The sequence below is a fragment of the Triturus cristatus genome, chromosome 6, assembly GCF_964204655.1.
Source record: "Triturus cristatus chromosome 6, aTriCri1.1, whole genome shotgun sequence".
Taxonomy (NCBI): Eukaryota; Metazoa; Chordata; class Amphibia; order Caudata; family Salamandridae; genus Triturus; species Triturus cristatus.
In genome coordinates, this window is record NC_140589.1 from 667,372,450 (window position 1) to 667,388,009 (window position 15,560).

At 49.0% G+C, this 15,560-nt stretch overlaps 1 protein-coding gene across 1 annotated transcript in view; it reads left to right on the top strand.

Annotated features, from left to right (window-relative positions):
• MDN1 (midasin AAA ATPase 1) overlaps positions 1-15,560 on the top strand; it is a 2,002,810-nt gene that overhangs the window by 732,553 nt on the left and 1,254,697 nt on the right. Inside the window, exon 38 of the mRNA XM_085611158.1 lies at positions 11,173-11,370. Within this exon, the coding sequence (XP_085467284.1) occupies positions 11,173-11,370 (198 nt within the window). The remainder of the gene's footprint in view (positions 1-11,172; positions 11,371-15,560) is intronic.

Sequence of the window (15,560 nt, forward strand, 5' to 3'; positions counted from 1 at the left end):
TTGTATGAGTCTGTCTACGGGCCAGGAGTAACATTCTCTATAAAAGGACTTTATTTTTCAATGTTCTTTGTAGCCGATTTCCCTAAACCATTTAGCTTGAAAGTCTGGAACATGAGCACAGTAACTTTTAATACATCTTAAGATAGTATGACGTTGTGAGAAAGTGCCATCTTTCTTGCATGGTATGCCCCACTTTTTGCTGAATTGCTGAATGTACTTTGACTGAGTGCATCTTAGAGATGCCCCCTGAAACCTAACCTACAATCCACGTCTGGTCTGAGAGGCTGCCACGCAGCAGACATGTTGCTGGACCCCTGAGTAGGAGAGCCCCTGTTCTCCTGGGCCTGCAACAATGCACATCCTGGGCGAGGTTCTAGATCTCCTCCCCCAGGATGGGCAGGGGGAAGCTTCAAAGGCATGCCACTTGCAACCCCCACTCTGGCGGGAAGCTTGGCCGGAAACCCCAAATAATGACAGTGGATGTGCCAGCTTGCCAACCCCACCCCTCAGGTGGGGGAGGCGAAGTGAAGCACATCTCTGGGCGCTCGCCATCTTGAAGATGGGAGGCCCTGCCCAATCAGGACTAGGCTACTGCCCCCCTCCCACAGGAGAGTGGCAGAATAGGGGGTGTACCCACCCCAGGACAGGGACCCATTGGTCCCTGCCCTTCACTTACCTGTAATGCCCTAAATCTAGTATTTAGGGGCACTCTGAACCTTCCTTCCCCCCAGATTCCAGATTCCGAAATACAAAGAAGAGCAAGCAGAAAGAAGACCTGCCCTGCAGCTGCTAAGAAGAGGAAGACACCAACTGCTTTGGCCCCAGCCCTACCGGCCTGTCGACCCTCGAACCTGCTCCTGCTCCAACCCAGCATCTCTTGTGGCCAGCAACCTCACAAACCCCAGAGGACCTGGCTACCTTTCGGCTCTATGCACCTGGGACTGCCATGAGTAGAGTCTCTACTCAAAATCAGCTTCCAATCCCTTGCATTAGCCCGGGACAGCGAACTTTGCACACTCTGCCTGGCCTGTGCCGGAGTGAACAAAGACCACGAGAACGACCCCACGGCGACTGTGACCCCGAGTCCGGCACCCAAGGACTTCCCTCGACGCTCCTAATGACGCCTGCAGCCTCAGAACCAGGTACCCCCCGACCGCGATCAACATAGGGTAAGATTTCCCAACACTAAAAGGCACCCCGGCGCCCCACGGCCCCCTGTGCCCAACTTCTGGGTACCTACCTATCCTCCAACTACGCAACTTACCTCTCGAAGTGGTGGTGGCACCTGAAGAATCTTCGTCCCCGAGCTTGCAGTCTTTTTCTAAACCAGAGCTTTCCCATTGAAATCAATTGAGCGCCCGAAGGCTCAAAAGCACCCTGCACCCAGCCGCCCGAGTGGCCCTGGCAGTGTAACCTTTGCACCTATCTACTTCCCCATTTGCCCTGAGCAGCTCCCACAGCCGCTTGGCCTGCTAGTCCTGCTAGTCAGCAGCCACCAACCAAGGCCCCCCTTCCTCCCATAGGATAACATTGGGCCTAACTCACTCTGCACCTGGCTGCTCCTGTGCCGCTGAGGGTGTAACAACTGTACCTACCTGACCCTGGGAGACCCCTGAGTCTGTGCCCAGAACCTTAACTTTACCAGTCGAGTACTTACCTGAAAGCCGATAACTCAATTTTCTCCATAGGGTAACATTGACTGTTTTTTCCTGAAACGTCTTAAGTGTGGACTTTCCAAAACTTAAAATATTCACCAAAAATAAGCCGAGTAACGAAATCGAAAATACTCACCTGCTATTAGGTGAGCTCCCAGTGCTGGATCTTGGTGCCCAGCACTGACCCTGAAAAATATTCGCAACCGTACTTGCCAGTAACCCAATTTTCTTCCATAGGAAACCATTGACTGTTTTTTTGTGAAATTTCTTCTGTCGATTTCTGCAAACTTTAAATATTCTTTAAAAATCGTATAAATTGTGAAAACGTAATTACTTACCTGTTTTGGATAAAGGTCCCAGTACTGAGTCTAGGCACCCAGTACTGGATTACAAAAGTAACGAGAACAATCTATACCTGCAACTTGAATTTTCTTCCATAGGGAATCATTGACTGTTTTCTATGAAATATTTTCTAAGTGTCAACTTTTAAAATAGCCCAATATTGTCTAAAAATCATATCATTAACTAAGTCGACTTTTATCACTTGTTTCTAAGTACTGACCAGGACTGAATTTAGGATCCAGTCCTGGAATCCCAAAAGTAATCCTAAAAGTAATCTATTGCAAAGAACTTGAAACTTCCATTGAACTCAATGCATGATTGTTTAAAATTGTGTTGCCTATTGCAACCACTTGTAACTTTCTACAAAAGCCAATTGCACATTGCAAAAGTATTTATATAAAGCATCTCATTCTGAGAAAGTATATTTTAATACCTATTGTTGGTTCTAAATTAAAACAAGCATATATTCTTTATATATAACCCATTGGCCTAGAGTTCAGTTATTGAGTGTGTGAGACCATTTGCTGGTTGAGTGTGTGCAACAAATGCTTTACACTGTCCTCTGATACTGCCTTACTGCTCGACCAAGCTACCACTTTAGAGAATAAGGTTATATCTAACTTTAGCATCTGCCAAACCTTTTGGGACTGTGGACTCTGTACACCCTGTACCTATTTGGGAACAGTATATACAGAGCCACTTTCTCTCAGACACCAACTGCTTTGGCCCTAGGCCTACCGGCCTGTCGACCCTCGCTCCTGCTACAACCCGGCACCTCTTATGGCTAGCAACCTCACAAACCCCGGAGGACCTGGCTACCTTTTGGCACTAAGCACCTGGGACTCCCATGAGCAGAGGCTCTGCTCAATCTCAGCATCTACTCCCTGGCATCAGCCCGGAACCGCAAACCCTGCACACTCTGCACCCGCCAAGCCTGGCCTGTGCCGGAGTGAACAAAGACCACGAGGACGACCCTCCCGGCGACTGTGACCCCGAATCCGGCACCCAAGTACTTCCCTCGACGCTCCTTACGACGCCTGCAGCCTCAGAACCAGGTACCCCCACAATCGCGATCAACAGAGGGTAAGATTTCCCGACACCAAAAGGCACACCTGCACCCGGCGCCCTGTGGCCCCCTGTGCCCATCTCCTGGGTACCTACCTATCCTCCAACTACCCAACTTACCTCTCGAAGTGGTGGTGGCACCTGAAGAATCTTCGTCCCCGAGCTTGCGGTCTTTTTCCAAACCAGAGCTTTCCCATTGAAATCAATTGAGCGCCCGAAGGCTCAAAAGCACCCTGCACCCAGCCGCCCGAGTGGCCCGGGCAGTGTAACCTTTGCACCTATCTACTTCCCCATTTGCCCTGAGCAAGTGACCAGGAGCCCAGCTCCCACTGCCACGTGGCCTGCTAGTCAGCAGCCACCAACCAAGGCCCCCCTGCCTGCTATAGGATAACATTGGACCTAACTCACTCTGCACCCGGCTGTCCCTGTGCCGCTGAGGGTGTAACAACTGTACCTACCTGACCCTGGGAGACCCCTGAGTCCGTGCCCAGAACCTTAACTTTGCTAGTCGAGTACTTACCTGAAAGCCGATAACTGAATGTTCGAGGCATATGAGCTGCAGATTGTACACTTAGCATAGATCGCCATCTGGTGTTGGGCCCGGATGTTTGCAGTTTGTTTTTCTTCTTGGACAGTCTTTGGAAGTCACGAGTTTGGTGACTCCTCCTTCGGTCCGTACTGCGCATGGGCTTCGGCTCCATCCTCAGATTGTTTTTTTCCGCCATCGGGCTCGGATGTGATACTTCGTGCTCCGGCTTCGAACTTCTACGGTTCCAGCCTCGACGGAAAATCCTCGTTTCTTCGAGTTTCTTCATCATCTTCATCTCTCGAAGCGGCACTTTTCTCCATCCCGTACATCGGCACCGGCCTTCGGGCCCTCCTCGACTCCGGTCCCGGCCGATGGAAAGGACTCCGTTCAAAAAGTGCCCAAAATGTAGGTCTAAATTTCCCCACACCGACCTTCATCAGGTGTGTAATCTTTGCCTCTCTCCAGAACACGAGGCCAGAGACTGCCCCGCCTGTAAGTCTTTTCGATGGAAGAAAACCATCCGGGATCGAAAAGCTCGACGCACCATGGCACACTCATCGTCTGCAGCTCCACCGGACATCTTCGGAGACGGCGCCGAAGCTTCGGGGCAAACACACACCGAGCAGGAAGAAGACGTCGTCAGCGCTTCCGAGGCCGACGACTCCGACGTGGAGGACATCACACCGGCGCAGCGGGCCGTGAGTACTGTGCCCCCTCCCACCCCCGCGCCCAAAACCAAAGAGACTCAGGTTACTCCCTCGCCTGCCGGCCTGGGCAAAACCAAGACCATAGCTTCGATCACCCCACCTTCGGGCTCGGTGTCGAAGCATCCAAAGTCTCACGGCAGCTCGGGATCGAGCCAGCCGACGCCCGGTGCCGAAAAACAGCATCCGGCACCGAAGAAAGCAATATCCAGCTCGACTCCGAAGCCACCGGTGCCGAAGCCTGGACTCTCGGTGCCGACCAAACACAAACATAAATCTGTCGGCACCGACGCTCCGGCGCCGAAAACTCCTTCGACGCCGAAAAAACCAGAGACCCCAAAAAAGCATGGCGCACACAAACCATCGAAGTCCTCGGTTCCGAAATCACCGGTGCCGACGGACGATTCAACGCCACTGGCTCTGTTTACACCAGACCCTCTACAAAAGACTCTGTCCAAAGATCCAAAGACTGGACTATTGACTTTAATTATCAAGAAAAGACGCCTTGATACTCCGGCTCCTCCTCCACCACCCAAACGGAAGGACTCTGCTACTTCTCCCCTCAGAGTGCCCTCCCCACTACCATCTCCCCTACCTCCTCCACCTCCTCCACCCCCTCCCAGGTCTCCGCCACCTTTACCTCACTACTCTCCGGCCCCGTCCCCAGATCCGGACGACAGGGACCCGGACAATTACCCGGCGGACGCCCCAATGGATCCCACTCCACCAGGGACCCCAGACCCGTGGGAGGATTGCAATAACCCTGATGTACCCGATATTCCTCAGGACGACCTATACCCATCCAGGCCGTCTCCTCCAGAGGACTCCTTAGGGTTCCATCATTTAGTGCAGAGAGCAGCACACTACCATGGGGTGGACATGCACACTTAACCAGTGGAAGACGACTTCTTACTGGATACATTCGACATACAGGACAAATCCACCTCTATCTTACCCATGCTTAAGGGTGTCACCAAGTATGCCGCAGAGGTGTTCAAAGACCCTGTCAGGGCCAGGGTACTAAACCCTAGAATAGAGAAAAAGTATAAGGCGGCACCCACAGACCCTGCATACATTAAGGGCCCTGCTCCCTTAGATTCCCTAGTTGTCTCTACAGCTAGAAAGCGGGCTAACTCCCAGTCCTCAGGAGAATCCCCACCGCCAGACAAGGAATCCAAACTCCTAGACGCGTCTGGCAAGCGCACCGCCTCACAAGCTGCAAACATGTGGCGCATTGCAAACACACAAGCGCTACTTGCGCGCTATGACAGAGCACACTACGATGAACTTGAGGCTCTTATGCAGCACCTCCCCTAGAAACACAAGCGTAGGGCTCATGAGCTAATACAGGAGGGTAAACTCATTACAAACACCTCCATTAAGTGTGCCCTTGATGCAGCCGACACTGCTTCTAGAGCCATAAATACCAGTGTCCTGCTTCGTCGCCATGCCTGGCTCAGGATCTCAGGGTTTAAGCCTGAAGTCCAGGCGTCCATACTGAATCACCCCTTTGACCAACAAACGCTCTTTGGGCCCAAGGTAGACGAAGCGTTGGAAAAGATGAAAAAGGACACAGACACCGCAAAGTCTATGGGGGCACTCCAAACACAAGCGTCTAAACGTTCCTTTCGACGCTCCTCCTTTCGTGGCAGAGGCTTCTCCACCGATAGCACCTCTACCTCCTACAAATCCCCTCCTCAAAATACATTTTCAAAGGGCAACCAAAGGGGTGGTTACAGAGGCAACAACAATAAGGGCAGGGGCAAAACTAACAACACCCGTTCTGCCACCCCGCCCACACAATGACTTCCCTCCGCTCCCCCCAGACCATTCCACTCCGGTCGGGGGCAGACTGCAAAACTTTATCTACGCATGGGAGTCCATAACATCGGATAAATGGGTGACCCAAATCATTCGGTCAGGGTACTGCCTCGAGCTAACATCTACCCCACCCAATATCCCACCAAGGCACCGCCCAATGTCTCAAGAACATTCCACACTGCTCAAACAGGAGGTACTCTCCCTCCTCCAAAAACACGCTATAGAGCAGGTCCCCATCAATCAGCAAAATCTAGGGGTTTACTCCCTATATTTCCTAATACCAAAGAAAGACGGGACCCTCAGGCCCATTCTGGACCTCCGGCCTCTAAATGCCTACATACATTCAGACCATTTCCATATGGTCACCCTACAACAAGTCCTCCCGCTCCTCTGTCAGGGAGATTTTCTCACAACATTGGATCTGAAAGACGCATACTTTCACATTCCAATACACCCCTCTCACAGGAAATACCTCAGGTTCGTGGTGGACGGGCAACATTACCAATTCACGGTTCTCCCCTTCGGGGTCACCACCGCACCACGGGTGTTTACCAAATGCCTAGCGGTAGTAGCAGCACACCTCAGACGTCAACACATTCACGTCTTCCCTTACTTAGACGACTGGCTGATAAAAGCCGCGTCTTACCATCAATGCGTGCAGCATACAAACAGCACCATCCAACTGCTCCACCAGCTAGGCTTCACGGGACGGATCTGGTGTTGGTGGACGGCCGCACACATCACTCTCTGCAGTGGTGGAACACCACAAACCTTTCAAAAGGGCGGCCGTTCCTGGACCCGGTTCCTCAGGTGATTCTAACAGCGGACGCATCGCTCTCCGGCTGGGGAGCGCACCTCCTACACCTCACAATGCAAGGTCTATGGACGCCACAGCAAAAATTGCTCCACATCAACCATCTGGAGCTCTTGGCGATCTTTCTAGCCCTAAAATCTTTCCAAAAACAGATTTCGGGCAAAGCAGTCCTCATTTGCACAGACCACATGACTGCAATGTATTATATCCAAAAACAGGGGGGGACACACTCTCCCCAGCTCTCCCGCTTAGCCCAGAGCATATGGAGATGGGCAATTCCCCAAAACATCTTTCTCCTGGCACAACACGTTCCAGGCGTACAAAACACCATGGCAGATCTGCTCAGCAGACAAACGCAACAACTACACGAATGGGAACTGCATCCGCAAGTTCTTCAACCATTCTTCCAACAGTGGGGGCATCCTCAGATAGACCTCTTCGCCACCCACGAAAACAAAAAATGCCCAAGCTTCGCCGCCAGATACCCACACCCATTGTCCAAGGGCAATGCGATATGGATGAACTGGTCAGGCAGATTTGCATACGCCTTTCCACCTCTCCCACTAATTCCATTAGTGGTCAGGAAGCTACAACAGCACTCCCTCACACTCATTCTGGTAGCTCCGACGTGGGCCAGGCAGCCGTGGTACACCACGCTACTACAACTATCAGTGGTACCACATCAAAAACTGCACCTATCCCCATGCCTCCTAACCCAGAACCATGGAGAAATCAGGCACCCGGACCCAGCTCAGCTCAACCTGGCGATCTGGCTCCTGAAATCCTAGAATTCGGATACCTTAACCTTCCCCCTGATTGCATGAACATCATCATGGAAGCCAGACGTCCTACCACTAGAGCATGTTATGCCGCAAAGTGGAAAAGATTTGTTTACTGCCGTAACAATACAATCAACCCTTTAGATGCATCCATACAGCACATCATATGCTATCTGCTCCATCTTCACAGGTGTAACCTGGCATATTCATCCATACGCCTACACCTAGCAGCGATCGCTGCTTATCTACAAAACAGACAGCATTTATCTCTCTTCAGAGTGCCCGCTATTAAAGCCTTCATGGAAGGCCTTAAACGAGTAATTCCTCCCAGGGCACCACCTTCCCCTGTATGGAACCTAAATTTAGTTCTTACACGACTAATGGGTCCGCCCTTCGAACCAATGCATAAATGCGAGCTACAGTTTCTCACCTGGAAAACAGCTTTTCTCGTAGCTATCACTTCCCTTAGAAGGGTTGGTGAAATACAAGCGTTCACTATACAAGAACCCTTCATACAAATACATCACAGCAAGGTCATACTTCGCACAAATCCGAAGTTCCTGCCCAAGGTCATTTCCCCCTTTCATCTCAATCAATCGGTGGAATTACCTGTCTTCTTCTCGCAACCTCAATCTGTTGCAGAAAGAGCCTTACACACACTCGATGTAAAAAGGGCCTTGCTATACTACATACAAAGAACGCAACCCTTCAGGAAGACTAAACAATTGTTCGTCTCCTTCTCTCCACCACATAAAGGCAACCCCATTTCTAAATCAGGGATAGCTAGGTGGATTGTAAAATGCATACAGATTTGCTACCAAAAGGCTAAAAGAACATTATCTGTTCCGCCTAAAGCCCATTCTACAAGAAAGTTAGGGGCTTCTATGGCCTTTCTAGGGAATATACCCTTAGATGACATCTGCAAAGCAGCCACATGGTCTACACCGCACACCTTCACAAAACATTACTGTGTAGATGTGCATTCCAAGCAGCAAGCTAGAGTGGGCCAGGCTGTACTAAAGACACTATTTCAAACCACTGCAACGGATACCGGTGGTCGCCGCTAGGGTTGGGTACTGCTATATAATCTATGCTAAGTGTACAATCTGCAGCTCATATGCCTCGAACGGAATATGCTACTTACCAGTATGCATCTGTTCTTGGCATGTAGAGCTGCAGAGTTGTACACGCCCACCCGCCTCCCCGGCTACCTGTATCCGTTTCAGTACATCTTATTTAGATACTACACACATGGGTTTCTCACTGTGATTACCAAGCTCCATCATTTCCCTGTTGGCGAAAAACAATCTGAGGATGGAGCCGAAGCCCATGCGCAGTAAGGACCGAAGGAGGAGTCCCCAAACTCGTGACTTCCAAAGACTGTCCAAGAAGAAAAACAAACTGCAAACATCCGGGCCCAACACCAGATGGCGATCTATGCTAAGTGTACAACTCTGCAGCTCTACATGCCAAGAACAGATGCATACTGGTAAGTAGCATATTCCTTTCTCCATAGGGTTAACATTGACAGGTTTCTTCTGAAATTTCTTTGGTGTGGAGTTGTCACAACCTAAAATATTCACCAAAAATCAGCCGAGTAACGACAACGAAAATACTCACCTGCTATTGGGTGAGATCCCAGTGCTGGATCTTGGTACCCAGTACTGACCATGAAAAATATTCACAACCGTACTTACCAGTAAACCAATTTTCTTCCATAGGAAATCATTGACTGCTTTTCTGTGAAATTTCTTCGAAGTGTCGATTTCTGCAAACTTTAAATATTCTTTAAAAATCGTATAAATTGTGAAAACGTAATTACTTACCTGTTTTGGATAAAGGTCCCAGTACTGAGTCTAGGCACCCAGTACTGGATTACAAAAGTAACGAGAACATACTATACCTGCAACTTGAATTTTCTTCCATAGGAAATCATTGACTGTTTTCTATGAAATATTTTCTTAGTGTCAACTTTTAAAATAGCAAAATATTGTCTAAAAATCATAAGTCACTAAGTCGACTTTTATCACTTGTTTCTAAGAACTGACCCAGGACTGAATCTAGGATCCAGTCCTGGAATTACAAAAGTAATCCTGAAAGTAATCTATTGCAAATAACTTAACTTCCATTGAACTCAATTCATTATTGTGTTTGAAATTGTGTTGCCTATTGCAACAACCTGTAACTTTCTACAAAAGCCAATTGCCTATTGCAAAAGTACTTTCCTAAAGCATCACATTCTGAGAAAGTATATTTTGATACCTATTGTTGGTTCTAAATTGAAACAAACGTATATTTTTTTATATATAAACTATTGGCCTAGAGTTCAGTTATTGAGTGTGTGAGACCATTTGCTGACTGAGTGTGTGCAACAAATGCTTTACACTGTCCTCTGATACTGCCTTACTGCTCAACCAAGGTGCCACTTTAGAGAGTAAGGTTATATCTAACCTTAGCCTCTGCCAAACCTCTGGGGACTGTGGACTCTGTACACACTGTACCTATTGGGGAACAGTATATACAGAGCCACTTTCTCACAGACGTTCATTCATTTCAACACTGTAGAACTTAAGTGGAGAACCCTTACATCTTGACAGTGTGAGAAAGATTTCCCCAATTCCTAGCCTTGTGCTGGTCCTTTTTCGAAAAGTAACTCTACATTATTACAGGCCTGATGTATACACAGTAAAAGCTAGCAGGAACATTTGTTATAATCATGTAGTGGTAATTTCACTGAAAAAAAGAAAGCTACAGCACATTTGGTGGTTGTAGTCCATAATTTGTAAACTTTTTAGACAAAACTGTTTGGCAGTGTCAATTGCGTGTGAGGTTTGATCCTGAGCCCATAACTGTGTTTTTTTTGTGATTAATAGCAAACATATGTACGTTTATGGACTGAAAATATTCTGTTAATGAAACTGCCATTTTAATTGGTCTCTGTTTAAGGTATTAGTGTGACATAATCTTCTCAGGAAGTTTACAACTTCATCTTTGTCATTTCAAAACAGAAAAGACTGTACATGTTTTTTTTTCTTTTGGTTGGTGAGCATTCCATCAAATAACATCCTGTTTGCCAACTAAAATGACTCCGCAGTTCTTGGAAAGTGTGAAATTACTTGCTTGGAGAAATGCAATGCATCTGAAATCTAAAATGACATAAACCACGATGACCAAACTGTGGGAATAGGGTTCAGGGATCTTGCAGAAAGAAGGGAGGGGCTGCTGTGAACAAGCCAAAGAGCAGAGTTGCCAATGACTCATTTGTCATCTACCTAAACTATTTCTTGCAAACATTGGATTAACGGGTTCTTTAATCACAGTTGGTTTACCTAGGTATGAAAAGTCTTTATTATAACTGCAAAATATGCAACATTTCATGCACTGTAATTTTAATTTAAGGAGCGTGATTTTAATTATGATCCAAATACTATCATATTTTTGATTTTCCTGTTTTATTCAACAGTTAAATCTGGCTTCCCAGTCGGTGTTGGAAGGATTAAATGCCTGTTTTGATCATCGAGCAGAAATTTATGTTCCTGAGTTGGGAATGAGTTTTCAGGTAGAACATGAAAAGACGAAAATCTTTGGATGTCAAAATCCCTTTCGGCAAGGTGGTGGCAGAAAGGGGCTACCCAAGTCGTTCCTTAACAGATTTACACAAGTAAGTCTAATCCACATATTACATTTTATTTTTGTAGACTATTCAAATCCCTCAAAGGATGTTAATACCCCTCTCTCTAAAACGATCTCACTATCAACATTATTACCAAGTACTCCTTTTCACCCCTCATCAATTTATGTTATATGCATTGTTCTTTGTAGTATGTAAAGTGCTTATCTGCCTTTTGGCTAGGTCCACTTTACAGAAGTAAATCATAAGTATGTGTTCCATGTAGAATTTAGTTAAAAGGTTTACCTCTAGACTTATGTTCGGATAAATTTGAATTTCTTTGCAAGATTCTCTGACTTCAATTTGCTATAAAAGTTCATAAGAAAACAAAAATATTTTTTAATGAAATGTTTTTTGTCGGGTCTTTGAATGTGATATTTTCCTGGTAGTCTGCAAGCACATATTTTGTGAATCTTTTTAAGAAGAAGTATTTCTGTTTTAATTGTGAAACCAAGCTCCGTCTCTGAATGCAATTAGAATCACAAGTCTAATGAAGAATCCGAGAACGAAATATCTTTGAAAAATGTATATATAAATATATGTTTGATGGCATATGTGGCTGTAGATGCACATGAACATAAGAACGATGGTATGTAGTTCTTATAGCAAACAACAAGAAATTATCTTATGAACAGGTCAGTTGAATCGTGGGGATTCAGCAGGGAGTGTGACAACTCAGGAGCCATAGCCCTCAAACACCCAGATGGGTGTCATGCTTCATCGAGCGGGCTCTATGTTGGGCCGGCACTGCAATGCCCAACGGGCACCCACAAGGGGGCTCTTTACCGGAGATCTTTTCGGTTTGCCATTAATGTTTTATGAATCCTAGGTGTGGGGCTAAAGAAGTGTAGATTGGTGTGAATAATAAATGTGTAGCAAGATGGTGCAGGTTAAAATAAGTCAGGAGGTACTCTAAAAAAGGTTTAACATGTGAGTCCCCTTGCCTATGTAAAAAATGTGCTAGCTATCATCAGAAGTTAATGGTCTATGATAGCTGGTCGGACAACATGTTTCATGCCCTAATCAGTAAGCAACGGGCCGGGTGGCAATTTGTCAGGATCTGTGTACCCTAATCTACATGGTGGCTTAAATAAGTGAAGTGCCTTGTAATGTGATTTCCAATCACCTGGTAACTATCAAAAAGTGTATAGATACCTTTCAGGGCAGATAAAAACCATCCCTAATATGGTGCGGTTGGACTTCAATGAGTCAGAGCGGGGCCGCGTGCTAACTATGTGAGAGTATCTGTCGCAATGGTGTGCATGACGACCTACCCAGGCTCAGCTCCCTTCAAGTCCTTCCGAGACTTCCGAGGAAGCCAAGCCAATCAAGTATAGCGTGCAACAACCTGTAGGTACACCTCCCCCTGCTCCTGTTCACCAGCATAATCCTACCAAAAAAAATTCGGCTCCGCTGGTCTCAAAATCTCAGGTCCCTGGTCCACCACTGCTGTCTAGCCATTGTCGGCACCGAAAAACAGATACTGACGCCCGCCTTCGGGCTCTGCACCGACAGCGACTGAAAAGTCGAAACATCTACATTGACTTACTCGGACCAAGACCACCAACCGGCATGGAATCTATCTTTGATACCGAACCGACAGACACCATCTTCCACCTCGGCACTGAGTGCGCAGTCTACTTCCAAGCCAAAAGCCTTGGAGCCGAACCAGTCTAAGCCGACCTCCATGCTTGGTCCTGAAACACAGTTGGAACCAATTTTGCACAAGTTGCAGGAGAAACTTAACAGATCAGAAGAGGAAAAAATCATATCCAGGCACATACCGGATGTATACTGGCTATACCTTCCTCTCCCCACCACCTAAAAGGAAGTTTACTTTTGAAGAAGCTTTAGACATGCTAGTTTCTACAAAAATTAAGACTGTGGACAAAGCTACCAGCCCTCCACCTCCTATACCAACTCCATCTCCACCACCTTCACCCCCATTCCACCACTTCCACTCTCTCCTGAACCACTATCTCCTCCAGGAGAGCCACTAGATGACTAGAGACCAGTCTCCAAAGCCAGACACTGGGAAATGATACCTGGGACAACTGTGACACAGATCCCCCTACTGGCATGAATCCTGATATTTATCCTGTACGCCCTTCTCCTCCTGAAGATGCTACCTCATACCAGGATGTCATATCAATGGCTGCTTCTATTCATAATGTGGAGCTTTATAAAGAGCACTTGATACACTTTCCACCACGCATAGAGCTTAGTACCTGCCTATGTTAAAAGGTATGCTTAGGCATACTGAGGACATATTTAAAGACCCTATTAGGCCTAGGGTTATCACACCTAGGGTAGATGAGAAATACAAACCCGCACCCTCTTACCATATTTACATTAGAAGACAGTTACTAGCAGACTCCTTCATCTGATAGAGACTACGAGCCGCAGATTCCTTAACGTAGAATTATCCCCAGGAGTGAGACGGGATCCGGAATTTTTTTCTCCCACAGCATCTCTGCGCGCCGGGAACGTCACCTCGTGACTCCGCTCTGACGACGTCCGCTGACGTGACGTCAGCGAGGTCACATAAGTCCCACCCCTGCGCGCTGACGTCAGTTTCCTTCTTTTCCGCATGCGACGCGGATCCGAAGTGTGTTCCCTTGGCCTGTTGGCGGGCCTCCTTTAATGCCTTTGCGTTGGGGAAGAGTGTGCAATGCCTTCGGGTTTCAAGACGTGTGCTTCTTGTTATCGTCCGATGTTGGCGACGGACCCTCACTCTATTTGTATGTGGTGTTTGGGCGAGCACCACGATTTTACGGACTGTGGAGCTTGTCAGCACATCAAGCCGAAGTCCCGGCGGGAGCTCCGGATGAAATTGTCTTTGGCCCGCGTGTCCAGATCGGTCCAGCTATGCACGGGCCTTCTGCGGGCTCGCCGGCGGCTTCGTACCCAGTGCCAACAGGTTCGGCTTCCGGGTCTGGAGGTGTGGTGTCGTCGAGATGCGGCCCACCCGTGTTCCCCTCTTAGACCCGCGGCGTCCCCGCCCTTCTGCAAATCCCCGCGTGGTTCCCTGTGGTGTCGCCGGGACTCCCAGCTCTTCCCCAAGTTCTTCTCGGTCCTCTGGGCAGGCGGCTGTCCTCCCAGAGGCCGAGCTGATGCCTTTCCGGTGCCGACTGCTTTCCTCCCCGGCCATGGCGGCGCCGCGGGTGGAGGCCGGGACTCGGTGCGATACCTTGAGTCCCTCTCGGTCCTCTGTGCAGGCGGGAGGTTGAGCCAGTGCCGGTTCGGCGCCGTTCATTGGCCGCTTCGGCGCCGGCCCGCCCCTTTCTCCTCTGAGGCATGTGGCGGTGGAGGTCGACCCGGCATCCCTGGCGGATGTTTCGGCGCCGATCGAGGGCACGCCGGTCCCCATTGCGGACTAACCGACATCAGATCGTCGACTCTACTCTGGATGTCTCTTCCTCTCCGGAGGATTGTCGTCTCCTTGTCTCCTCTTCACCGGAGACTGGATGCCGAATTGTCGCCTTTTCCCCGGCAGCTTCCAGGGCTGGTTCTACGCCGTCACCGCGTCCGTGGCCCCCGGAACCGCTCTCCCGTTCCTTGCAGTTGGTTGCCCCGCCGACTTCTCCACCTTCTCCGGAGACCCCTCAGGCCCCTCACTTGTCCATGGGCCTTCCATCCTACAGGGGCTGGCTGTTCCTTCCTCCAGCAGGACACGGGGATGGGCGGCATAGTCTGCAGCCTTCGGCCACGGAAGAGTTGCTCTCTTCCCCGTGTCGCCCTACGGAGGCGAGTGCGGCCTTTGTCAGGGCCATCACCACGGCCGCTGGCATTTTGCAGATTGGCAACCCAGTCGCTCCACTTCCGACGGACCACTTGTTGGGGGTTCTCCACCAGGGCTCTGGTGGAGGGGAGCCGCTTCTTCTGTTCGAAGCTTCGCTCCACGATTCTCTTCTTGGGGCTTGGGGGCGTCCTTCTACAGGGGATCTGGTGCGTCAGCCGCTCCTCCACCGCCACCGTCGTCCTCCGCACGGCCCAGTTTGCCTTCTTTCCCACCCTTCTGCCCAGGGCCCTGTCCTGCAGACTGCTTTTCTGTCCTTGCCTTCGGTGTTGCCCCCTCCATCACAGGAGGCCTGGTGGTTGGACGCCTGGGGGCGTAACATTTTTGCTTCCACTAGTGCTGCTCTGCGCGCGCTCAACACGCTTTGTGTGTTGGCCAGGGC